Source organism: Crocodylus siamensis, chromosome 2 (genome assembly GCF_052110815.1).
Source record: "Crocodylus siamensis isolate JL-2025a chromosome 2, ASM5211081v1, whole genome shotgun sequence".
NCBI lineage: Eukaryota > Metazoa > Chordata > Crocodylia > Crocodylidae > Crocodylus > Crocodylus siamensis.
In genome coordinates, this window is record NC_143396.1 from 12,245,370 (window position 1) to 12,270,390 (window position 25,021).

Below are 25,021 nucleotides of genomic sequence, written 5' to 3' on the forward strand. Positions count from 1 at the left end.
AGAGGGAGGAGGCTGCCCAGTGGCAGCAGGAGGTTTATTCCCGAGCCAACCCCCCCACCACATCCCCAGCCCCCGGGGGGCAGGGGGCAGAGTCCACAGCAGAGCCGAGCAGGTGGCACCCGGGCGGGATGCGGGTGGCCATGGCAAGGGGTGCAGGCCAGGCGCTGGGTGGTCCGTCTGGTGGGCATGCAGATGCAGTGGGCACTCTGGTCAGCGGGTCCCAGTGGCTGGTGGGGCCCCATGTTTCTCCGTGTACTTCCTGCAGGAGAAGTGCCCGAGAGGTTACTCCGTCTGCCTCTGTGCCACCTGGGGCCAGGGCAGTGAGGATCGCAGACACCTTGACCCACCCTGGTTCCCCCACGTCCTGGGCAGGAAGGTGGGGGCAGGCTGGGCCCCGCACCTGCTGGACTCGCACTCACCGCCTAGCGTGGTCGTATAACGCCCGCTTGCGCTCCTGCAGGGACAAATGCCGCTCCACCGGGGACCTCGCAAACTGCTTCACAGCCGGCTGGGGGTGAGAGCACGGTCACAAAGCGGCCAGTGCCCAGCACTGTCCTACCACCCCACGCCCGCTGCCACCGAGGCAGTGACAGCACCAACCCCCTGGCCTGGGCAGGCCAGGCTGGGTCTGGATGCACCCACTGTGCCACCCCTGCCAGCCAGAGGCTCCTTCCTCCCCAGTCACAAAGCCCACCTCACTGAGGTCTGAGCGCCTGTGGGTCCCCGCACCTAGCTCCCAGGAGCAGTGCCAACCTCTCCCTGCTGCAGCTACCTTGGCGGGGGATGCAGTTGTGGAGCACAGGGGCCCAGCAGCAGCCTGGGATGTGGACGGGGAGAGCAGGGCATCCTCGGCTGCCACCGTCTCCTCAGGCACGAAGGGCACCCGCCCCTCCAGCAGGTTGGCGATGGTGGTGTCCACACAGTTGGTCTGGGCTGTGGGGCAGACAAGCCATGTAAGCAGGAGCTGCTGCCAGGCAGCCTGCCCAGGGCTCCCCATGCAGCCCAGGCCTCATTGCGAGGGGACCTGGTGCCAGACACCACTCCCTGCTCACCCAGGTCCCTGTGGATGATGCCAAGGGGCACATGCGGGAGCACCTCCTTGACACGCTGGGCCATGCCTGTGATCTGCACATCCTCAGCAGCGAACGGTCCGGCGCTGGCCAGGCTGGACGGGACCCTTGGCCTGGCGCCCAGTGACTGGCTCAGGGCTATGGGAAGGAGCGGAGTATGTGAGAGGCCTGCCGGGGCAGTTCAGGCCCGAGGCTATACTGGCAGGGGCATGGGAAAACACCACTGCTTGCCCTCCCACCTGCCCCGCTGAACCAGGGCCCCTGCTCCCAAACCTCACCTGGCTGCCTCATCCCCTGCGCCCCCTGTGGAGCACAGAGCTGAGCGAGAGGCCCTTTCCCAGAGAGCAGGTGATAGGGACATCCTGGAGGGGGGGGCACTGTAGGCCTGCTCTTCCCCATACCCATGGTTGTCCCCAAGGCAGAGGGTATGTGGTGGCAAGCCTTGTGGCTGGGCCTAGTGCACATCACAGGGAGAGCAGACACTCACCTGGGGTGAAGAGGCGAGGGGGGACATGTCTCAGCCTCTTCATGTGCTCAGCTTTATCAGCTGCGGTGAGTCGCGTGGACACCACACCCAGCTCCACCGCCAGGAGCTGCGGGAAAGGCACCAGGGGTCACACAGCTGCACCCAGCTGTTAGAGACAGAGGAGGGAGATTCCCCCAGAGCCGCATGTGCCTCACAGCAGTAGGGTTCTGCCCTCCAGGGCTGACAGGGGTGGAGCTCCCTGCTGGAGGGCAGAGGGGTCCCAGCTGCTTGCGCTCTGCTCCGGGTGAGTGGTAGGCAGCAGCGCTGACAGCTGGGAACTGACACAGGTCTGCTAGGCCCCAAAAACAGGGTCAGAGACACCCTTCCTGCCACCAGCTCCGCATGGACATGCCCTTTGTGCAGAGGCTGCTCAGGTCTGCACCATCCCTGCCATCCCTACGGCTCCCTGAGCCCCAGCCCCCACTTCCCTACCTCCTGTACTCGGAGAGCAAACTCCTCACTGGACTCCTCGGCTGGTCTCGAGACTGGCGGCATCCACCTGCCAGGAGACAGTGCTGGGCTGTGAGGAACCAGGGCACGGGGGCTTCTCAGCTCCAGTGAGGCTGAAGCCCCTCTACTCCCGTGCCAGCCCCCAGGACAAGTAAGGGAGAGGCAGCTCCAGAGAGGCACAGCAGGGCAGGATCAGTCCCCAGGTACCCTCTTGGTGCTTGGGAGGGAGGGGTACAAACTGCCCGCCAATAGGGTACCCCCAGGGACCCAAACCAGGAGTTGCAGATGCCCCACAAGGCAGGCAGAGCCCAGGGCTGGAAGCAGCAGGAAGACTGATGCTCCCCACCCTAGCACAGGAGGGACAGAGCAGAAACTGCCCAGGCCACAGAACCTGCTGCGCTAGGCTACAAGGAGCAGGCTGAACTGCTCCTGGGGCTCTCAGGGAGGAATCCAGATGCCAGCGCATCATGCTGGGAAAGGGCCATGGGACAATTCGGGGCCCACTGGAAGCCAGACCCCAGCAGGGAAAGGGAGAAAGGCCACAGGGCTAAGCAGCTTTAGTGAGCCAGCGCAGGGCAGGTGCCCCACAGGTGTGTTAGAGAGGGGAGAACTGGCTAGGAAATGCATTACAAACCTGAGGAAAAGCCCCCCCAACCCCCCTCACCAGGAGCCACGGACACCCAAAGCATGGAGCCAGCCTTGGGGCCTCCATATGCCAGGGGGGAAGGAAGGGGAAACAACAGGGCCCTTCCCACCCAACCTGCCCAAACAAAGAGAGAGATAGTACCTTACTTGATAAACTGTGAAGGGAACAAAGAAGGTCCAGAGCAGCTCTGTGATCCAGGAGGAGTCAGCCACGCTCTGGGGAGAAAGCACAGTGAGACACCACAGGCAGGGAAGCTGGCAGGGCCACAACAAGGAGGACGGACGGGGCCCAGCACAGCTACACTCTGGCAAGGGCAGTGAGTGACAGATGTGGGGAGAGTCATGCCACAGGGTGGGAGCAGCAGGGACAAGCCCTAAGGCAGATGAATCCGCACTGGGGCCTGACAGGTGGCTGGAGAAGCAAACCTGCAGTGCTCCAGTCTGTGCCCAGCCACCTATTCCCACCCCAGACCAGAATCCCAGCCTCAGACCATTTTCAGGAGAGGCTGGTATCAGCTCAAGGCCACTGGTCTGTGGAGCGTTGCCCTGGAACCACGGGAACTGCGACCCTGGGCCAGCCCTGGGAAGGAAGCCTGATGGTCCCAGATCTCGCTCCGACACGCATTGCACACTAGCCCAGTCTATTCACAGGGGGATAGCACCAAGTCTAGGCACAGCCAGGGGCAGCAATGGAAACTGCCTTTATGGCATCCACCCCCTGCACAAGCCTTGTCTGCAGTCACATGAGTCTCACCGTGAGATTTCAGAGCAGCAGAGTCCCAGAGCGGTGGGACTGGAAGGGACCTGAGGAGGTCACATCTAGTCCAAGCCCTGCCTGCAGCAGGATTATCCCTGTCCAAACCAGTCTAAACAAACCCTGTGTCCAACCTCAGAGCCACACGACAGTCACCCCTGGACAACCCCAGGCATCACCCCTGCTCCTGGAAAAGCATGGGGGGCTGTGGCTGCCACTATCCTGCTGCTGCAAAGGTTATTAATATACACTCCAGAGACCTGGACAGAGGCTATGCCCCTGCTAGAGAAAAGCAACACCCCCTACCCAAGTCCATACCAATTAGCCCATTGAGAAGGATCCTTCAAAAATGAACCATCTAATCTGTGACCTAGCTCTTAAATCTAGAGATTACAGAGTTTCCTTGCTTCCGAGATCCATGACACCCGGCCCCAAGATGTCCAGCTGTGAGGATGGCCAAGTAGCCAGCTCCATCGCAGACCTCTCAGTTCTTTTTCCAGGCACGTGGCTGAGCTCTCCACACACAGACAAGAACACACCTCAAGACTTCTCATCACAGCAAGGCCACAGCAGCTGCTTTGGAAATCAGTGTTGGCAAAGACCTGGCACACTCATCACATAGATGGGCTGGAGACAGACCGAAGGTAACAGAGGAGGGTCCCAGACAGCTTGGACTTTTGCCACCCAAGAAAGCAGAGAACTACATTTACATTTCAAAGGAGAACCTGGAAATGAGGAGACTGGGATAGCAGAGATGAGACAGAGAGGCTGAAAGCATGGGAGTGGTGAGGGACATGAGAAGCACATTCTGGTCAAGGCCACCCAAGGGGGAGGAAAAGGTGCATATCTGCCTAAAAAAACCCAGGCAGCGATGAGACCTGTGGAACCTCCATTCCATCACCTAAGACAAACTGCAGATTCCCCGGAAGGACTTTCTGAATACCTGGCTGCAAGCCCTCGGGACTACATTAGACTCATGCAAGGCTCCATTGCCTTTTTGGCTTAGCGGGCTGCATTTTAAGCTAGACGAAGTTGCATACGCTGACACAGTGGTCTTACTGGGCTGTGTATTAACTTAGGCGTAGTTTTCCTTTGCTCTTTGTTGTGTGTTTGAAGTTGCAAATTGCTGTGCTCCAAAAATGCTCTCTTCAGAAAATGGACTATTCTTGTTTGAGCGTTTTATGAATTTGGTGCCACTACCTGAGGTCTAACATTAAGTCCAGTAACAAGCAGCCTTAAGTTCTCAGCTGTCTGTGTTCTGAGTGTGGAAGGGGTGTCACAGACATGTCCCCGTGGTCAGCAGCACACTGCGCACAATTCAAATGGCTGCTCTAAGCAGGACTCTGTAAAGCTGACACCAGCTGGGGATGATGTCACTGAAACCTGACTGGGCCAAACCACATGGCTCTATGTAGACCCTGCACCCCACATCAGCCAAAGGCACTGGAGGGAGACACCAGAAAGGAAGGGCCAAGCCCAGGAGCGATGAGCAGTGCTAGAGCAACCACACCTGAACCCAAACAGGGCGCTGAAGGGAAAAGCTCTGACAGCCAGACATCCTCACTCAAACCTTAACCACGGGTGGGTCTGACCCACAGCCCAGGATCAGGAGAGACCAGCAGACCATCCTGGGTGATGCAGGATCTCTCACAGGCAGGTAACTGTCACCGAGACACCCCTACACCAACCCAGCTCTGTGTCAGGCTCTCATGGATTGTAGCTGATGTTGGTGCAAACAGCAGCAGTACGTGAGGCAGCCCAAGGTGCTACAGACACTATGGCTTTGACAGGAAACAGACAGATCTGCCCAGGAAGTGATGCACACGATGCACTGCAGGGGAATGTGGTACCCTGCCCCCGCCCCCACACTGAACCAGGGGGAAATTCCTTCAACCCCAAGGAACCCTGGGCCTGTGACCAAGGCAGACCACAAGCATGAGTCTCACTCCCAAGAATTGGTCCCTCACCTCCAGTGTCCCACCTGCAGCGCAGCCAACCTCTGCTGCTTCAGAGGAACGCAAAACTTCCAGGATAGATCTGCTCCATTTGGCTTCAGAGAGGAAAACTCCCTCCTGGTCTCTCTGAGCAACTGGCTGAAGCACAGTAAAGCAGAGATGCAAACGTGGAGTGCGTTGTTCTCTCACCACCCTCCACCCCCTCCAATACCCATGAAGGTGAGGAGTGAAGAGATTCCCACACAGCAGGACCAGAGGAGACTACCAAACTATCACCTGACACCCACACACACAAGCCAGAGGGTCCCTCCCAGAGGCTGGATGAAAGCAGAGGCTAGGAATGACAGCGCTGTCACCATCTGGTGAGCTGATGGCAAATCCAGGCTCCCTCAACACTAATAAACAGAGAAACTGGCCCCTGAAGCAAGATGCTGATATGAACGTTCAGCCTTGGAACCTGCTCCAGGCCTATCAGCTGGGTGAGAGGAGCCCTTCCTGTGCCAGTTACTCTCAGCTTGCACTCTGAGAAGCCAGCTCAGCTGGGCACTGCAAGCCTCAGGGCTAGCCCTGCATTGGTACTGTAGCCCCATGTGTATTCTCTGGCATTCTCATGTCCTGTCTGAAGTCGGACAACAGAGCACACCCACATTCTAACTGCACTGGACAGGACAACTCTGCATCTCTGCTCAGACTGGACACTCCTCTTCCTGCTCATCCAAGAGCCATATAGCCCTCTTGGCCACAGCCCTGCACCAAGTGCTAACTCTGAGGCTACAACCTGTGAAGACCTACCCTAGGCCAGCTGCTGCTTTCCCAGCATAACCACACTCCTGTGTTCAGAGATATCACCTTGCCTTCACTACAATAACAGGCACGCTGCAGGGTTGTGATCGTTACTTGCAAACCAAAAACAAATACCCACCTCTCTCTATTACCCTACCATTTGTCTCACCGGCATGCTAAACCTGCTCAGGCTTTACACTATTGTCTGGATAACTGAAAACAAATGACACTGCACCAAGAACAGAATCCTAAGCATTTGGAACAGCCCCATTCACTGATGCTTCCTCGCAAAAACAACCACATTTTACAGTCCGCCAGCGAGCCACGTTTCAAACCCTTGGGTGCAAGGTACCCACGTCTCTGGACTTGAAAAGTGTAATTTCAGCAGCTGCTGCCACCTCCAGACTGCAGAATCAAATTGACTTGGTAAAATTCTTCAGCTGCATTTTAGTCAGATAACTGGCAGGTCCAGTGCTTCTCTTCCACTTAGAAAGGTGGTTTATCGTAACAAGGTGGCAATTTAATGAATCCAGTAATTTAACTGCAGCTCAATGTTGAAACCTCTCTAGTGTGGACTTTGACCTATGTTGTTTTGGCACCAAGCTTGATGCTGTTAACAGTCTGGTCATGATGATTCTTTAGTTCAGTTTTATTAAAACATGCAGGAGTGACACAAGGCCACATTTCCTTCAATACAGAGGCAGGCCAAGAAGACTCATGGAACAGCCACTTGACCTGGACAGCTCCCTCTCCCTCACTCTGGGTCCTTGAGCCTGGTGTCTGCAAACAGAAATATCGCAGAGCTTGCCCTGGTTTGTTCACGACGGCTGATGGGTACCTCTCAAATGAGGAAACCCAAGGACTGCACCAATTACCCCCACACTGGTTCCCTGGCACTCAAGATGGCTGACAAAGAGCAGAGCCTTGCCTACCCACAGGCCTCAAACCCAGCAGTATTGCAGAGATGCCTGGGGAGGAGCAGGGGGCTGCAGCACTTTCAGGATTCAGCCCCTGCATACTCAAGAACAGCAACAGCAGGCCCCAGAGTGTCCTCGCTGCCTCGCTCCCAGGTCTGACACAAGCAGGGGAACAGGACCATGCTCTTCAGCAACAGCTACAGAGCTTGAGGTGAAGATAGACCTCTCGTGTCTGTCGCTTTGCAGTCTTTATTTCATGCTCCCAGTTGCAGGTCTAATGGACATCAGACCAGCCAAATCTTGGGCATCTCAGGGCTCTAATGTACCTCACCTGTTTCATGCAGGTTGCTTGCTTGTCCTGGGCTCCTCTGCCCCTGATGTTGAGAGAGAGGACAACTTTGCCTGCCAAACCAAGCCTCTTCCAGCTCCCTGATCTTTAGCCGGAGCAAACGCCCACAATCAAGCAGCTCCCTGCTTGCCCCAAACCAGGTGTCCCCAATGATCCACGTAACAGCTCCACATCCACCCTACATGTTAGGGCAGCACAGAGCAATTCTCTCTTCCACTGGCTCCTGCCACATCTGTCTGAGCTGGATTGGAGAAAAGCGGTCTAATGAAATCACTGGATTGTAGATTCACCGGGCAGGAAGGGACCTTACCCAAAATCCTGGGTAAGCTTTTTGAGAGAATTATCCTGGCACATGTCCACAAGGGGCCAGCAGGGGACATTATGCTTAGGGGCAACCAACACGGGTTCATTTGAGGCAGGTCCTGTCAGACCAACCTGGTGGCCTTCTGCGACCAGGTCACCAAATCCTTAGACACAGGGTAGCAGTGGACATAGTCCATTTACGGAAGGCCTTCAACACTGTCTCTCACCCTGTTCTCATTAAGAAACTGAGGGGCAGCTGTGGTGTCGACACCCACAGAGTCAGATGTGTTGCCAACGGGCTGGAGGGCCGCACCCAGACAGTGGTGGTGGACGGGTTTCATAGTTTCTAGGGTCAGAAGGGACCTGAGCAGATCATCTAGTCCAATCCCCTGCCATGGCAGGAAAGAATACTGGGGTTAAACGACCCTAGCAAGATGTTCATCTAACCTCCTCTTAAAAACCCCCAGGGTAGGAGCCTGCACCACTTCTCCTGGAAGCTGGTTCAAGACCCTAGCTGCCCTGACTGTGAAGTAGCGCCTCCTGATATCTAACCTAAACCTGCCCTCTGCCAGCTTGTGACTGTTATTCCTGGTCACTCCTAGCGGTGCTCGGGGGAACAGTGACTCCCCCAATGCCTGCTGGTCCCCCCTGACTAGTTTATAACAGGCTACAAGATCCCCCCTCAGCCTTCTCTTTTGGAGGCTGAACAGGTTCAGGTCCCGTAGCCTCTCCTCATAGGGCCTGCCCTGTTGTCCCCTGATCATACGAGTGGACCTCCTCTGGACCCTCTCCATGCTGTCCACATCCCTCTTGAAGTGTGGCGCCCAGAACTGAACGCAGTACTCCAACTGCGGCCTGACCAGTGCCGCATAGAGGGGGAGGATCACCTCCCCAGACCTGCACGAGATGCATCTGTGGATGCACGACAAGGTGCGGTTCGCCTTCCTGACCGCGTCCCCACACTGCCGGCCCATGTTCATCTTGGAGTCAATGACGACTCCAAGATCCTTTTCCGCCTCCGTGCTGACAAGAGGGGAGTTCCCTAACCTGTAGGTATGGTGCCGGTTGTTCCTCCCCACGTGCAGCACCTTGCACTTGTCTGTGTTGAATCCCATCCTATTCTCATCCGCCCACCCTTGTAACCTGTCTAGGTCTGATTGTAGCCTGTTGCACCCTTCCAGCGTGCCCACGCCCCCCCACATCTTAGTGTCATCAGCAAATTTGAACAGGGTGCTTTTTACCCCCTCATCCAAATCGCTGATGAAGATGTTGAACAGTGTGGGCCCCCACTGCCCACGTCCTTCCAGGCTGAGAAGGACCCACCCACTACCACCCTCTGGGTGCGGCACTCCAGCCAGTTGGCGACCCATTTGACTGTGTGGGTGTCTACACCACAGCCCCCCCAGTTTCTTAATGAGAACGGGGTGAGAGACAGTGTCAAAAGCCTTCCGGAAGTCCAGGAAGACTATGTCCACTGCTACCCCTGCAGCTAATGATCTGGTAATTTGATCGTAAAAGGCCACCAGGTTGGTCTGACAGGACCTGCCACTGATGAACCCGTATCAGTTGCCCCTAAGCATGCAGTCCCCTGCTGGCCCCTCCTGGATGTGTGCCAGCATGATTTTTTCAAACAGCTTGCCTAGGATCGAGGTAAGACTAACCAGCCTATAGTTTCCCGGGTCCTCCTTCCTGCCTTTTTTGAAGACGGGAACCACGTTGGCCCTCTTCAAGTCCTCCGGTACCTCACCAGAGCACCACGAGTGCTCGTAAAGCTGTGCCAGGGGACTTGCAACGACCTCGGCCAGTTCCTTTAGAACTCCAGGGTGGAGATCATCTGGACTGGCTGACTTGAATACGTCCAATCCCTCCAGAAGGTTATTTTCGACCTGGAGGGATGTAGACAGTGGGGTCCCCCAGGAGTTGGCCCTCAGGCCCGCACTGTTCAGCATCTTCATCAGTGACTTGGATGAAGGGGTAAAAAGCACCCAGTTCAAATTTGCTGACAACACTAAGATGTGGGGGGTATGGGCACGTTAGAAGGGAGGAATAGGCTACAATTGGACCTAGACAGGTTACAGGGGTGGGTGGATGAGAATAGGATGGGATTCAACACCGACAAGTGCAAGGTGCTGCACCTGGGGAGGAAGAACCAGCACCATACCTACATGCTGGGGAACTCCCTTCTCGTCAGGGCAGAAGCAGAAAAGGATCTTGGAGTCATCGTTGATGCCAAGATGAATATGGGCGGGCAGTGTGGGGATGTGGTCAGAAAGGCCAACCATACCTTGTCGTGCATCCACAGATGCATCTCAAGCAGGTCCAAGGAGGTGATCCTTCCCCTCTATGTGACACTGGTCAGGCCGCAGCTGGAGTACTGCATCCAGTTCTGGGTGCCGCACTTCAAGAGGGATGTGGACAACATGGGAGAGGGTCCAGAGGAGGCCACTCGCATGATCAGGGGGCAGCAGGGGAGGCCCTACGAGGAGAGGCGACAGGATCTGAACCTGTTCAGCCTCCACAAGAGAAGGCTGAGGGGGGATCTAGTGGCCTGTTATAAACTAGTCAGAGGGGACCAGCAGGCATTGGGGGAGTCCCTGTTTCCCCGAGTACTACCAGGAGTGACTAGAAATAACTAACTGTCACAAGCTGGCAGAGGGTAAATTCAGATTAAACATCAGGAAGCGCGACTTCACGGTCAGGGTGGCTAGGACCTGAAACCAACTTCCAAGTGAAGTGGTGCTGGCTCCTACTGTGGGGGTCTTTAAGACAAGGCTTGACAAATCACCTTGCTGGGGTCGTTTAACCCCAGTACTCTTTCCTGCCACGGCAGGGGGTCAGACTTGATGATCTGCTCAGGTCCCTTCCGACCCTACTAACTATGGAACTCAAGGGTCGCCTGGTCCAGCCCACTGCATGCATGCAACTGCTAAACATTGCAGCCAGCCTCTTCTTAGAAACCCATCTTATAAGGTGATTCCACAGCCTCCCTGTCCCAACAATAAAAAAGTTCTCTGAGAGGTCAATGAGGAAAACTCAAAGTTTTTCCACTGCAACCCATGCAACTGTGTGGTGGTCAGAACACTAACGGTGCTATGAGCCAAGAAACCTACACTCAACCCCCTGCTCTGCCCCAGACTGTGCACGACCTCTGGCAACTCAGTCTCTCAGCATCTCCCCTTCCTCACAGGGACATCAAGGACGAATGCTGAAATCTGAGGCACCTGCATGCTATTAAACAGTGACCAAGAAGTGCAGTGGACAGACAACCAGATCAATTGAGAACTTATTGATATTGCCACTGCGACAAACAGAAGCTCAAAACAGTGTTGGTGTTTTTCAGTTCAGTTTCCATTGTGAAAGACCGTTAATGACCAAACGTTTGCTACAACACAGCCGCTAGAAAGGCAGAGAATGCGGTGCTTGAAAAGAACCTCAGGACGCAGCTCAGGCCACAGGGCTCAGAGGAACAGCAGAACGAATGCCAGGCAATACCCCTAACCCAGACAGGCTCTTCCACACCCAGGACTCACCACAGTGATTAAGGGCCTCTGAACTTGCAGAGTGACTGGCTGAATCGCATCCAAGATTGAGAATGGCCAGGAGCTGAAAAGGAAGCGCACCACAATTAGGAACACCCTAGCACAGATAGGGCTCCACCTCAAGGCAGGCCCCCACCACTGCTACCTGAAGCGGAGCAGGCCAACTCGGCCATTGGTGGCCGTTTCTTCTGGGAATAGTAGCAGAGGCGGGTTTTCTCCGTGGGCTGAATATGCTTTCAGGGAATCCACCAGCTCTGCCCGGCTCCCTGCCGCCCCCAGCTCCATGAACCCCCGTGACCAGCAGATGAAGCCGGGGGCACTGTTGAGGGCAGGCTACAAGAGAAGATTCGGGGCAAGTTAGAGGTGCTGTCCCACTCCTCAGGGCTCAGCACCAATTGCTGCCTCTGAGCAGAGACGTCTGCTGCTCGTATTGTTGGAAACCCCATCAGAGAGGTGCCGATTCAGTTGTAAACAGGCAGAGGCAGCCACTGAAGCGGGGCAATGACAAAAGGACTATGGCTGCTCACTGCTTCCTGGGCTGCTGCCACCTGCCTGTGCTGGGGGAAGCCCCATGCCCAGCCCTGCTTCCGCCCCAAACCTATTTACAGAGTGCGAAACACAAAAGCCATCAGCTTAACCAGCTCAGCTCTGCTCCTCCCTGCTCTCAGAGCCCAATAGAATCTCTGGGCTGGCGGGACAGCGCAACGGCCCAATCCTGAAGCAGGCCCCTCAGCACCTCTCCTGGGAGAGAGGACAGCCCCACCGCCCGCCCCACTCACGGTGTTGCACGAGGTCAGCAGGTTGATGACATTGTGGTCGAAGTGGGTCACGTGGTTGGCGATGTACACCCTGATACCAGTGCCACGGAGCTGGGGGTCGCTCTGCCGCACCACAAGGCCCAGCACAGAGCACATCACCCGCACGACAAACCTGGAATGGCAATGTGGGAGCATCGGGAAGGCCATGTAGGGCTTTGCTTATCCTTCTAGACCCAGCTGGTGCCGATCCCTGGCAAACCCGAGCAGAGGCCCGGGACAGGCCGGGAAGCACTGGAACGTGAGGGGAGGGGAGACGTGCTGGGAGCCGAGGGGACTTGGGCAGGCCAGGCAGGTCTCGGAGAGGGGAATCAGGGCCACCGGGCAGAGCCCCCCGTCCCGCCGTGGGCACCCACCGGCGCAGCAGGCTGTCGGGCAGGGCGCAGCTGACCAGGAAGACATGGACGCCAACGAAGAGGCGCAACACGAGCAGGCACAGCCCCACGGGCGCGTACAGCAGCAGCGCCAGCAGCAGCAGCCCGTCGCTCGGAAACCTGCAGCATCAGTGTTGTTGCATGGACACCAGCATCCCCTGTGGGCACTGCGCCCCCCACCCAGGGCTACACCACCCCACAGGCACAACGCCCCCCCGGCCGGGACTACACCCCCCTGTGGGTACCGTGCCCACCCTGCCCTGGGTTGCACCCCCCTCGCAGGCACCGCAGCGCCCCCCCCACCCCGGGCTGCTTCCCCCTCGCGGGCACTGTGGCCCCCCCATCGCGGGTTACAGCCCCCTGCAGGCACCATGCCCCCCAGCCCCGGGCTGAACCCCTCTGCAGGCACTGCGCCCCCCACCGCGGGCTGCACCCCCCTGGTGCGCACCTGCATCCTTCGCCCCGGGCTGCACCCTCCTCGTGGACACCCGCACCCCCGTCCCGGGCCGCACCCCGCTCACAGGCGGTCACACCCCCCAGCCTGAGCCCGCACCCCCTCACAGACGGCCGCACCCCCCGGCCGCCGCGCACCGGTGCGAGTCGAAGAGCCGCTCGGGGCCCGGCGCGGCGGGAGGCTCCATGGCCGCCCCGAGCCGCCTCAGCAAGGCCCGCGGCCCGGCGCCATCTTCCCCGCGCGGGGCAGGCTGGGAAGCCACGCGGCTCCCGCCCGACACCCAGCATACCCCGCGGCGCGGCGCGGCCACTCCCGAACTACGGCTCCCGGCATGCCACGCCGCGCAGCCCCGCCCCCGCTCTCCCTTTCCGGAACTGCGGCTCCCGACACACCGCGCGGCCTCGTCCCGCTCTTCCCTTCCGGGACTACAGCTCCCGGAATGCCCATCTGCCCAGGCCCACTGCGCGATTGGCTGTTCCCGCCCTTCCCCCGGAAGTGCCGGGCGGCAGCCGCGGAACATGGCGGCGGCGGCGCGGGTATCGCTGTCGCGGCTCCTGCGGGCGGCGGGGTTGGGGTCGGGGTCGGGGTCGCGCGGGAGGCTACGGAGGCTGTTGGCTGTGCCGGCCTCCGACCCCGACCGCGGTCCCGGCCCCGGCCCCAGCGCCGGGCGGCTGCGGGCGGTGCTGGGCGCGGGCGCGGCGGGGGCGGCGCTGCTGCTGCTCTGGGGCCGGGAGCGGGACGGGGCGCTGCTGCCGCGCGTGTCCGCGGCGGTGCCTGCGCCGCCCCCCGCCGCCCACGGCCCCGCCGCCGCCTCCGCCCGCGCCGCCTTCAACTTCATCGCCGACGTGGTGGAGAAGACGGCGCCCGCGCTTGTCTACGTGGAGATCCTGGGCAGGTGCCGCGAGACGGGACGGGGCGGGACGCGCCGGGCGGGGCTCCCGGGGCCGGGCCAGGCTGGGGCTCGGCGCTGTCTGACCTCGCCCCGCCGTGCGGCCTCTGCTCCCTCCGGGCAGCTCCGCTCCACTGAGCTCGTCTCAGCTGTGGTGCTCGGCCTCGGCCCCGGCCCGGCGCGGCGGTCTGCACGGGGTGTGAGGGGGTTCGACAGGCGAGTCGCGGCTGGGGATGACGGTGCTTGCAGCGTGCCTTGGTGGTAGCCGGGCTCTCGGTCCAGTCTCCCTCAGCGTCCTCGCAGCCAAGCTGAGGACGTCCGGCTGGGTGGACAGGAAGCCGGCTGCAGCACCAGGCTCGGGGTTGTCACCGGGGCCTCCATGTGTTGTTGGCAACTGGTATCAAGCGGGTGCCCCAGGGGTCGGTCCTGGGCTGGTTTTGTTCGTTATCTTCGTCGGTGACCTGGAAGACGGGGTGTGGTGCACCCTCACCAAGTCTGCAGATGATACTAGGCTGTGGGGGGCAGTAGGTATGCTGGAGGGTGGGGCTAGGGTTCAGAGAGACTTCGACACACTGGAGTATTGGGTCAAGAGAAATCCCACGAGGTTCAGCGAGGACCAGTGCTGAGTCCTGCACCGAGGAGGGAGCACCCCCCTGCACCAGGGCAGGCTGGGGGTGATGGGCTGGGCAGCAGCTCTGCAGAAAAGGACCTGAAGGGACAGGGGACAAGAAGCTGGACAGGAGCCAGCAGTACGCCCTTGTGCCAAGAAGGCCACTGGCATCCTGGGCTGCATCGGGAGGAGCGTTGCCGGCAGATTGAGGGCAGTGATTCTTCCCTTCTGTTCAGCACTGGGGAGGCCACATCTGGAGTCCTATGTCCAGCTGTGTCCCCCCTCCCCCCCCCACACACATACACTGCAGAAAGGATGTGGACACATTGGAGAGAGTCCAGTGAAAGGCAATGAAAGTGGTTGTGGGGCTGGAGGACAGGACTGGTGAGGAGAGGCTGAGGGACCTGGGCTGATTGAGTCTGGAGAAGACAAGGCTGGGAGGGGATTGAATAGCAGCCATCAACTCCCTGCAGGGTGGCTGCAAAGAGGATAGTTTCTAGGGTCAGAAGGGACCTGAGTAGATCATCTAGTCTGACCATCCCCCCGCCATGGCAGGAAATAATATTGGGGTCAGATGACCCCAGCAAGATGTTCATGTAACCTCCTCTTAAAAACCCCAGGGTAGGAGCCAGCACCACTTCTCTTGGAAGTTGGTTCCAGATCTTAGCCGCCCTGACCGTGAAGTAGCGCTTCCTGATATCCAGCCTAAACCTGCCCTCTACCAGCTTGTGACCGTTATTCCTGGTCACTCCTGGCAGTGCTCGGGGGAACAGGGACTCCCCCAGTGCCTGCTGATCCCCTCTGGCAGTGCTCAGGGGAACAGGGACTCCCCCAGTGCCTGCTGATCCCCTCTGACTAGTTTATAACAGGCCACTAGATCCCCCCTCAGCCTTCTCTTGTGGAGGCTGAACAGGTTCAGGTCCCGTAGCCTCTCCTTATAGGGCCTGCCCTGCTGTCCCATGATCATGCGAGTGGCCTCCTCTGGACCCTCTCCATGCTGTCGACATACCTCTTGAAGCACAGCGCCCAGAACTGGACGCAGTGCTCCAGCTGTGGCCTGACCAGTGCTGCATAGAGGGGGAGGATCACCTCTTTGGACCTGCTCGAGATACATCTGTGGATGCATGACAAGGTGCGGTTGACCTTCCTGACCGCCTCCCTACACTGCTGGCTCATGTTCATCTTGGCATCAATGATGACTCCAAGATCCTTTTCCGCCTCCATGCTGACAAAAGGGGAGTTCCCCAACCTGTAGGTATGGTGCCGGTTGTTCCTCCCCAAGTGCATCACCTTGCACGTGTCTGGGTTGAATCCCATCCTATTCACATCCGCCCACCCTTGTAGTCTGTCTAGGTCTGATTGAAGTCTGATGCTTCCTTCTAGTGTGCCCACATCCCCCCACATCTTAGTGTCATCAGCAAATTTGAACAGGGTGCTTTTTACCCCCTTGTCCAAATCACCAATAAAGATGTTGAACAGTGTGGGCCCGAGGACCGAGCCCTGGGGGACCCCACTGCCCACATCCTTCCAGGCTGAGAAGGACCCATCCACCACCAACTTCTGGGTGCGGCCCAGCAGCCAGTTGGCGACCCATTTGACTGTGTGGGCGTCAACACCACAGCCCCCCATTTTCTTAATGAGAACGGGGTGAGAGACAGTGTCAAAAGCCTTCCGGAAGTCCAGGAAGACTATTTCCACTGCTACCCCTGCAGCTAATGATCTGGTAATTTTATCATAGAAGGCCACCAGGTTGGTCTGACGGGACCTGCCACTGATGAACCCGTGTTGGTTGCCCCTAAGCATGCAGTCCCCTGCTGGCCCCTCCTGGATGTGTGCCAGCATAATTTTGTCAAATGGCTTGCCAGGGATCGAGGTAAGACTAACTGGCCTATAGTTTCCTGGGTCCTCCTTCCTCCCCTTTTTGAAGATGGGAACCATGTTGGCTCTCTTCCAGTCCTCTGGGACTACACCAGAGCACCACGATTGCTCATAAAGCCATGCCAGGGGTCCTGCAATGACCTCGGCCAATTTCTTTAGGACTCTAGGGTGGAGATCGGCCGGCCGGCTGACTTAAACACATCCAGCCCCTCCAGAAGCTCCCTAACTAGTTCCTTGCTAACCCTTGGCCCAGGTGTGCCTCCCCTGGGGCCCAGCAGGGAGGTGGCTGTTCTGGTCCCTACTTAGGAAGACAGAGGCAAAGAAATCGTTAAACATGTTAGCTTTGTCGTTTGGTGTGACGACCAAATTTTCCAATGCGTCCTGCAAGGGCCCCATGTTGCCCGGGACCTTCTTTTTGCCCCCTATGTATTTAAAAAAGGACTTCCTATTGTCCTTAATCTGAGAAGCTAGTCCTAATTCCATCTCTGCCTTGGCCTTCCTAACTGCCCCCCTACAACCCTGAGCGACTGCAGAATAGTCATCCCTGGTGATGACCCCTTCTTTCCATTGGGTATACGCCTCCTTTTTAGTAAGGAGACATTCCCAGATGATTTTAGTGAGCCATGGAGGCTTGTGTGCTCTCCTGCTCCCTTTGATCCTCATTGGGATTACCTTCCTTTGGGCTTGGAGGATCGCCTCCTTAAGGACCGACCACTCACCTTGGACATCTGGCTCCCCTCCCCTCTGGGACCTCAGTGCAGGATGGAGCTGGACTGTTCCCAGTGGGGGCAGATGACAGGACAAGGAGCAATGGGCTCAAGCTGCAGCAAGGGAAGTTGAGGTTGGATATGAGGAAAAACGTTCTTGTGAGGTGGGTGGTGAAGCACTGGAACAGGCTCCCTAGAGAGGTGGTGGAGTCTCCATCCTTGTCTGGGATGATGTATCTGGGGCTGGTCCTGCTTGGATCAGGGGGTTGGACTAGATGTGACCTCCTGAGGGCCCTTCCCGCCCTCATTGTCCGTGATTTCAAGGGCCGTGGGGCACTGCACAACATGAGGACACTGCAGCTTGCAGGCTCCTGTGCATGATTCATGAGGCAAAGCCGAGTTTGCAGTCAGGATCCAGAGCCTCCAAAGTGAGGGGAAGAGGAGTCTCGGGGGGTGGCTGCGCATCCCAGAGGCTCTCCAGGGTGCAGGAGCCAGCTGTCCAGATGTGACAGAGGACTGAGAGGTGCAGGGGAGACCAATCTCACTCAACAGTGACCTATTCAGTGAGTTGAAACTCGAAAAGGAATCCTACAGAAAGCAGAGACTTGGACACAGGACAAGGGAAGAGCCTGAGTGTGGCATTGGCCAATCAAGAAGGCCAAGGCATGAAGCAACATGCAATTGTCGGGGGACAGAAGAGACAAGGGAAAGGGATTATAAAGGTGCCTCAGTAATAAGAGGAAGAGTAGAAAACCGTCGGCCCCTTATGGAAGTCACAGTGCAGACGAGACTGAATGTTTCATGCCTTTTATCTTGGATTTCACAAGCCAGGGCAGCTCCCAGGTGATAAGCGCCATTGGCAGCAGAGAGAGATAAGGAGTGAAGCGGTCTAGCAGCAGTTCCCAATCTCTGGTACGCAGACAACCTGTTCATGGTACATCTTAGCAGATTTATTATAATTACTTTATATGATAAATTTTGCTGGTATTACTCAAGGTGGAACTGAAAATATTGCTACTGGTACTTAAGGTTGTATCATTTTAAATTGGTGGTGTGCAATCTGTAAGAGTTTGGGAACTGCTGAGACAGACCAGGTTATAGGTTGCTTAGAGAAGCCAGGTGCTTTCAAACTGGCAGGGCCAGAGGGGATGCATCCAAATTGGCTGCAGTCATTTCAGAGCCATTGGTTGTCCTCTTTGAGAACTTGCGGGGCTCAGGAGAGGTCCCAGATGACTGTAGAAGGGCAAATGGAAGTGCCCATCATGAAGCAGGGGAAGAAGGAGGATCTGGAAATTACAGACCAGTCAGCCTGACCTCAATACCCCAAAGACAGAGCAGGTTCTCAAAGGAGCCTGCTGTGAGGCATCTAAGGGAGAACAAGGTGACCAGGAGCAGCCAGCATGGATCCCCCAAGACCAAACCATGCCTGATTACCCCGATTTCCTTCTGCAACAAAATGACAGACTGCAGATAATAGGAGCGGAGTGGACATGGTTTATCTTGACTTTAGCAAGGCCGTTGACACTGTCTGTCATGACATCGTCATTAACAAGCAAAGAGAAAACACCAGACAAAATGCTGTAAGGTGGCTGCACAGCTGGTTGGATAATTGTGCTCAGAGCAGTTCTCAGTGGCTCTGTGTCTAGCGGGGAGGACATATCAAGTGGGTTCCCGGGGGTCTGTCTTGGGTCCAGGGCTGTTCTGTGTCCTCAGTCACGACCTGGAGGGTTGTGTGGAGTGTGCCCCTGGCAAACTTGGGATGACCCTGAGCTGGGTGGAGCTGCAGCCACCCCAGAGGGCAGGGCTGGGGTCCAGAGTGGGCTGGAGAACTGGGCTGCAATGAACCAGATGAGATTCAACAAGTGCCACAGTCCTGCCCTTGGGGTGGGATAATCCCATGAACCAGCACGGCCTGGGGAGCATCTGGCTGGGCTGCAGCACTGTGGAGAAGGACCTGGGGGCTCGGGACCATGAGCTGAACAGAAGTCAGCTGTGAGTTCTGGGTGCAACCAAAGCCAGCAGCCTCCTGGGCTGTACAAACAGCGGTGTCATTTGCTAATCTAGGGCAGTCATTCTCATGCTCTGTTCAGCACTGGGGAGGCCTCTCCATGGCACACGTTCAGTTCTGTGTTGTGCACGTTGAGCAGTGTGGGCAGTTTGGAAAGAGTCTGGTGCAGAGCGGTAAAAATGATTTGAGACCTGGAGGCAAAACTGGTGAGAGAAGGCTGGAGAAGGAGTTGGGGTTATTTAATGTGCAGAAGAGGCTCAGGGGAGATGTAGGATTTAGTTGGGGAGCTTCTGGAGGGGTTGGACATATTCAAGTCAGCCGGCCCGGATGATCTCCACCCTAGAGCTCTAAGGAACTGGCCGGGGTCATTGCAAGTCCCCTGGCACAACTTTACAAGCACTCGTGGTGCTCTGGTGAGGTACCGGAGGACTGGAAGAGGGCCAGCGTGGTCCCCATCTTCAAAAAAGGCAGGAAGGAGGACCTGGGAAACTATAGGCCGATTAGTCTCACCTCAATCCTAGGCAAGCTGTTTGAGAAAATTATGCTGGCACACATCCAGGAGGGGCCAGCCGGGGACTGCATGCTTAGGGGCAACCAATACAGGTTCATCAGTGGCAGGTCCTGTCAGACCAGCCTGGTGGCCTTTTACGATCAGATCACCAGATCATTAGATGCAGGGGTAGCAGTGGACATCATCTTCCTGGACTTCCGGAAGGCTTTTGCCACTGTCTCTCACCCCATTCTCATTAAGAAACTGGGGGACTGTGGTGTAGACACCCACGCAGTCAAATGGGTCGCCAACTGGCTGGAGGGCCGCACCCAGAGGGTGGTGGTGGATGGGTCCTTCTCAGCCTGGAAGGATGTGGGCAGTGGGGTCCCCCAGGGCTCGGTCCTCGGGCCCGCACTGTTCAACATCTTCATCAGTGATTTGGATGAGGGGGTAAAAAGCACCTGCTCAAATCTGCTGATGACACTAAGATGTGGGGGGACGTGGGCACACTGGAAGGATGCAACAGGCTACAATCAGACCTAGACAGGTTACAAGGGTGGGCGGATGAGAATAGGATGGGATTCAACACAGACAAGTGCAAGGTGCTGCACATGGGGAGGAACAACCGGCACCATACCTACAGGTTAGGGAACTCCCCTCTTGTCAGCACGGAGGCAGAAAAGGATCTGGGGGTCATCATTGACTCCAAGATGAACATGGGCCGGCAGTGTGGGGACGCAGTCAGGAAGGCCAACCGCACCTTGTCGTGCATCCACAGATGCATCTCGAGCAGGTCCAGGGAGGTGATCCTCCCCCTCTATGCGGCACTGGTCAGGCCGCAGCTGGAGTACTGCGTCCAGGTCTGGGCGCCGCACTTCAGGAGGGATGTGGACAGCATGGAGAGGGTCCAGAGGAGGCCACTCGCATGATCAGGGGGCAGCAGGGCAGGCCCTACGAGGAGAGCCAACGGGACCTGAACCTGTTCAGCCTCCACAAGAGAAGGCTGAGGGGGGATCTAGTGGCCTGTTATAAACTAGTCAGGGAGGACCAGCAGGCACTGGGGGAGTCCCTGTTCCCCCGAGCACTGCCAGGAGTGACCAGGAGTAACGGTCACAAGCTGGCAGAGGGCAGGTTTAGGTTAGATATCAGGAGGCGCGACTTCACGGTCAGGGCGGCTAGGGTCTGGAACCAACTTCCAGGAGAAGTGGTGCAGGCCCCTACCCTGGGGGTGTTTAAGAGGAGGTTAGATGAACATCTTGCTGGGGTCATTTGACCCCAGTACTCTTTCCTGCCATGGCAGGGGATTGGACTTGATGATCTGCTCAGGTCCCTTCTGACCCTAGAAACTATGAAACTATGTAACCACAGCCTGCAAGTCCCTGCAGGGCGATGGTAGAGGCTGGAGATGGACTTTTCTCTGTGGCTGATGGAGATGGGATGACAAGCAACAACCTCAAGCTGCAGCAGGGGAAACCGAGGCTGGAGATGAGGAAAGTGCTGACCATGAATGGGGTCAAGCACTGGAACAGACCCCAGAGACACGGTCTCTATCCCTGGAGGTTCCCAGGAGCAGGTTGGACAGGCCTTTGGCTGGGATGGTTTAGCTGGGGATGATCCTGCCCTGAGCAGGGGACTGGACTAGACGAGACCTGGCGAGGTCCCTTCCAGACTGACTTTTTTTGAATCCTCTTGCCCTGCTAGAGCTTGCTGAGGTCTCTGCGGCAGCAGAACTACTCTAGTGTGTTCTTGTAGATCAAGAAACGAGCATAAGCTGAAAGCCTGTGGTTCTGAGGGGTGCCCCGAGTCTAAGGATCGGGGCTTGAGCCTTAAAAGCCTAAGAATCACTGGGTTAGGCAGACACTTGTGGGGCGGATCCTGCCTGGGGCTGGACAGGCTGCGAACTCCGGAGGCCATGCCAGCCTGGCTGCTTTTGGATTCCCATAGCAATCCCTGCCCTCTGCTCTATGTCCCCCCCTGGGGTCAGGCACTCGCCCCTGGGCAGCCCCTGGCAATGTGGTGGCTGCGTGTGGGTCCCTGGGGTGGCTGATGTTGGGTGGGAGGCACATGCTGTTGCAGCGCAGGTGGGGCCCCTCAGCGTCCAGCCCAGTCCTGTCTCAGGGGTCACTGCCCTCTGGCCTTGCAGGCATCCTTTCTCAGGGCGGGAGGTGCCCATCTCCAACGGGTCTGGCTTCGTGGTGTCCCCAGACGGCCTAATTGTAACCAACGCCCATGTGGTGGCCAATCGGCGGCGGGTGCGGGTGAAGCTGGCCAGTGGGGAGCTCTACAATGCCGTAGTCCAGGATGTGGACCCCGTGGCTGACATCGCCACCATCAAGATCAAGCCCAAGGTGAGTCCAGGAGGCTTGGGCCAAGGATGCCCCCTGGGCGCACAGCCCTTACCTCGGCGTGTCTTGGTCCATGGGCCCCTGATCCCACTTTCTCTCCCAGGGCCCTCTGCCCACCCTGCCCCTGGGCCGCTCCTCGGACGTGCGCCAGGGGGAGTTTGTCGTGGCCATGGGCAGCCCCTTCTCCCTGCAGAACACGATCACCTCCGGCATTGTCAGCTCGGTGCAGCGGGGCAGCAAGGAGCTGGGGCTGGCTGGTTCCAACATGGAGTACATCCAGACTGATGCTGCCATTGATGTAAGAGGGGGCTGGGTGGGTGGGGTGGGGGGACCTGTGGGTGGGGGTCTGACTGGCTGCCTCCCAGTGCCCAGTCAGACTGTAACACCCTTATTGAGGCAACCTGGGGAGGGTCAGGATGTGCTGAGGTCTGCTAGGGCCTTCTGGGGAGATCCAGGGGCTGCCTGGGCATTGGCTGCGCCTCTGACCCCCCAGGCCATCAGGAGCCTCTCTCTGTGTCTGTGCCATGGGCAGTGCTGGTGCTGGCTGGGAGCATTTCCCCCACAGCCTGACTCCCCCTTTCTCTCCTGCTGCAGTTTGGGAACTCCGGGGGCCCCCTCGTCAACCTGGTAGGTTCTGCTGCTCGTGCCCCAACCAGATGTCGGGGGTGTGGTGTCCCCTGCCTATGCGGAGCTCTGCCAGGGCATGGGCAGCCCCCTGCCTGCTGGGTGCAGAGCTGTGCTTTTCTGGGGCTGGGGCAGGAACACTTTGATCTGTGTGGTAAAGGGCTTGGTCAGTTCTTCGGTGGGGCCCAGGCTGGCTCACCCCCAGCCCCCTGTCGGTGCCTGGTACGGTGTCCTCTCCTGCAGGATGGCGAGGTGATCGGTGTGAACACGATGAAGGTGACCTCGGGCATCTCCTTCGCCATCCCCTCGGACCGGCTCCGGGACTTCCTGGAGAAGGGGGAGCAGCGCAAGAGTGAGTCGGGGGGGCAGGCTGTGGTGTGCCTGGGGATGGGGGCAAAGTGCCAAGGGAATGGCCACAGCACCTTCAGACCAGCTAAGCAGGATGGGCCTGGCTCTTGTCAGCAGGTTGCCCTGGCATTGGCTTTGGACAGGACCTGAGAGCCTGGGGCTGCTGTGGTGTGGGGGAAGTTGAGTCCTGGCCTCTTGCCACCCTCTGTTTGTCCCCCACAGGCTCCTGGTTTGGCAGCGAGGAGGTAAAGCACCGCTACATTGGGGTGATGATGCTGACACTGACGCCCAGGTACGAGCAGGCTGCTGGGGCTCCAGGGCACTGAGGGCCAGGTGGCCAAGTTCTTACGTGAAAGCCACGTGGAAAGGGGATCCTGCCCTCCCCTCCCCACAGACTGCAGAGGTTCCTGTCGGAGACCTGGGCCCTGCAGCTAGAGAGATCCCATGTATTACCTCAGGCCCTCCCACCTCCCTGAACTGGCTGCTCCTGCGCTTAGCCGATCGCCATGATGTCAGGTGCCCCTGGGACATGAGCCCCCAGTGACTGCCCCTTGCTGGCTGTGAAACCTGCCATGGGGCTGGGAGATGGTGTCCGGTGGCGCCTGCTTGCTCCAGGGCTGTGCTCCAGGCCCCACACAGGGCTCTACATTTCTGCATGCAGAGACCTCTCCCCACCAGTGCCTGGGCCCAGGGTGCTGGGTGTGGTGGCCAGGCCCCAGGTCTGTCTCTGGGGTTGAACAGGACCAGCTCAACAGGAGGGTGTAGGGCCAGAGCCACAGGGTACAGCTGCCCCCCCTCAGCGCCCTCCAGGACCCTGGGCTTGGCATGGGCTGGGCACTGCTTGTGCCAGGGCTTGGGCTCTGCTTCTGCTGGACTTGCCCCAGCGGGTGTGTGGCGAAGCCTGTGGGCCCCACGCTGGCATTGGCACTGCCTGTCCTCTGGGTGTGGGCACCTCGTCTGTACCTCCCTTAGTACTCAGGTTCCTCAGGCTGCCGTCTGCAGTGGCAGGAGATGACACCAGCGGGTTGTGCTGGGGAGGGAAGTGGGCAGCCAAGCGCAGAGCCTCCATGGGTCTCGGGGCTGCACAGGGGCAGGAGGGTTTGTTGCCCAGCTTGTGTCCACCGGGGTCAAGGCAGCGGCTCCCTGCGGTCCCCCCGGCACTTCCTCCCTGTGGCAGGCTGGTAGCTGCACCCAGCGTTAGGGAGGGAGCCAGGGCCTCGTGCCGTCCAGTGACGCAGCTCTGACTCTGCCCTCCCTGCAGCATCCTGGCTGAGCTGAAGCGGCACGACCCTAGCTTCCCCGATGTCACCTCTGGCGTCCTCATCAACAGGGTCATCATCGGCTCCCCAGCCCACCAGTAAGTGCCGGGGGTGTGGGGGATGTCCACCCTGTAGCCTGGGCTGTTGGGCAGACTTGGCACTTGGTGCCTTGTGGTTACCTCCAAGCTGCCCCCAATGCCAACAGAGCTGCCCCCACAGCAGCCTGCATGTCCTGGGACCAGTGGCACATGTGCACATGTTGATAGCTTGTTCAGGCGAGGGACCACCTGAAAGCAGCTCTTGTCTGTGGGCAGGGAGCCAGGGTAAGGGGCTCTGGCTATCTTTCCGCATATCCTCCCATGCTCTGTCTCCACAGGGCGGGAATAAAGGCTGGCGATGTTTTGCTGGAGATCAACGGGCAGGTGGTGAGGTGTGCTGAAGACGTGTATGAGGCGGTGCGCACGCACCAGAGCCTGGCCATACTGGTGCGGCGCGGCTACGACACCCTCATGGTCCGCGTCGCACCTGAGACTGCCGAATAGAGGCCAGCACAGCATGGCATGGCACAGCACGGGCTGCCCGTGGTGGGGACTGGGCAGCCCAGTCACCTCAACACAGAGGCACCCATCCCTGGGCTGGGACTGGATGGGGGCAGGCAGCACCCCCACAATGCCTGCTGTACTCAGAGATGGAGGGTGCCTTGCAGAGACTGGCAGCCCTGAGGCAGGGCCTGGCTTGTGTGGGGAGGGCCAGGGCCAGCCTGGTGCGGGGCTGGCAGTGGGAGGGGATGGGGGCTGCTGTCAGTCGCCTTTGCTACAATAAACTATTTCCTAGGAGCCGTGTGGGTGCCTGTCTTTCCCCAGGCAACAGATGGCTGCGGCCCCACTGCAGCATTTGTCCTTTGCGGGCTTCATGCTGGGACAGGGTTG

General features: G+C 58.3%; 2 protein-coding genes across 4 annotated transcripts; one reads left to right on the forward strand and one right to left on the reverse strand.

Annotated features, from left to right (window-relative positions):
• Positions 1-17: 17 nt before the first annotated feature.
• On the reverse strand, positions 18-13,236 carry AUP1 (AUP1 lipid droplet regulating VLDL assembly factor). 3 transcript variants are annotated; one of them, XM_090035257.1, is made up of 12 exons: positions 13,034-13,236; positions 12,463-12,600; positions 12,071-12,221; positions 11,437-11,624; positions 11,283-11,355; positions 2,834-2,907; positions 2,029-2,095; positions 1,558-1,663; positions 1,053-1,208; positions 773-933; positions 420-508; positions 18-259 (listed from the first exon to the last, which is right to left on the reverse strand). In XM_090035257.1, the coding sequence occupies exons 1-12, from the start codon at positions 13,219-13,221 to the stop codon at positions 211-213; spliced, it is 1,440 nt and encodes a 479-aa protein (XP_089891383.1). In that variant the 5' UTR covers positions 13,222-13,236; the 3' UTR covers positions 18-210. The 3 variants fall into 3 exon arrangements, with proteins under 3 accessions (XP_089891383.1, XP_089891382.1, XP_089891384.1); XM_090035256.1 differs by having other exon boundaries at positions 13,072-13,229; XM_090035258.1 differs by lacking the exon at positions 12,071-12,221 and having other exon boundaries at positions 13,072-13,236.
• Positions 13,237-13,344: 108 nt separating this feature from the next.
• Positions 13,345-24,915, forward strand: HTRA2 (HtrA serine peptidase 2). Its single transcript, XM_090035276.1, has 8 exons — positions 13,345-13,829; positions 21,660-21,864; positions 21,965-22,159; positions 22,456-22,488; positions 22,729-22,837; positions 23,056-23,125; positions 24,095-24,190; positions 24,469-24,915. Exons 1-8 carry the CDS (start codon positions 13,453-13,455, stop codon positions 24,632-24,634), a joined length of 1,251 nt encoding a protein of 416 aa, XP_089891402.1. The 5' UTR covers positions 13,345-13,452; the 3' UTR covers positions 24,635-24,915.
• Positions 24,916-25,021: the final 106 nt, after the last annotated feature.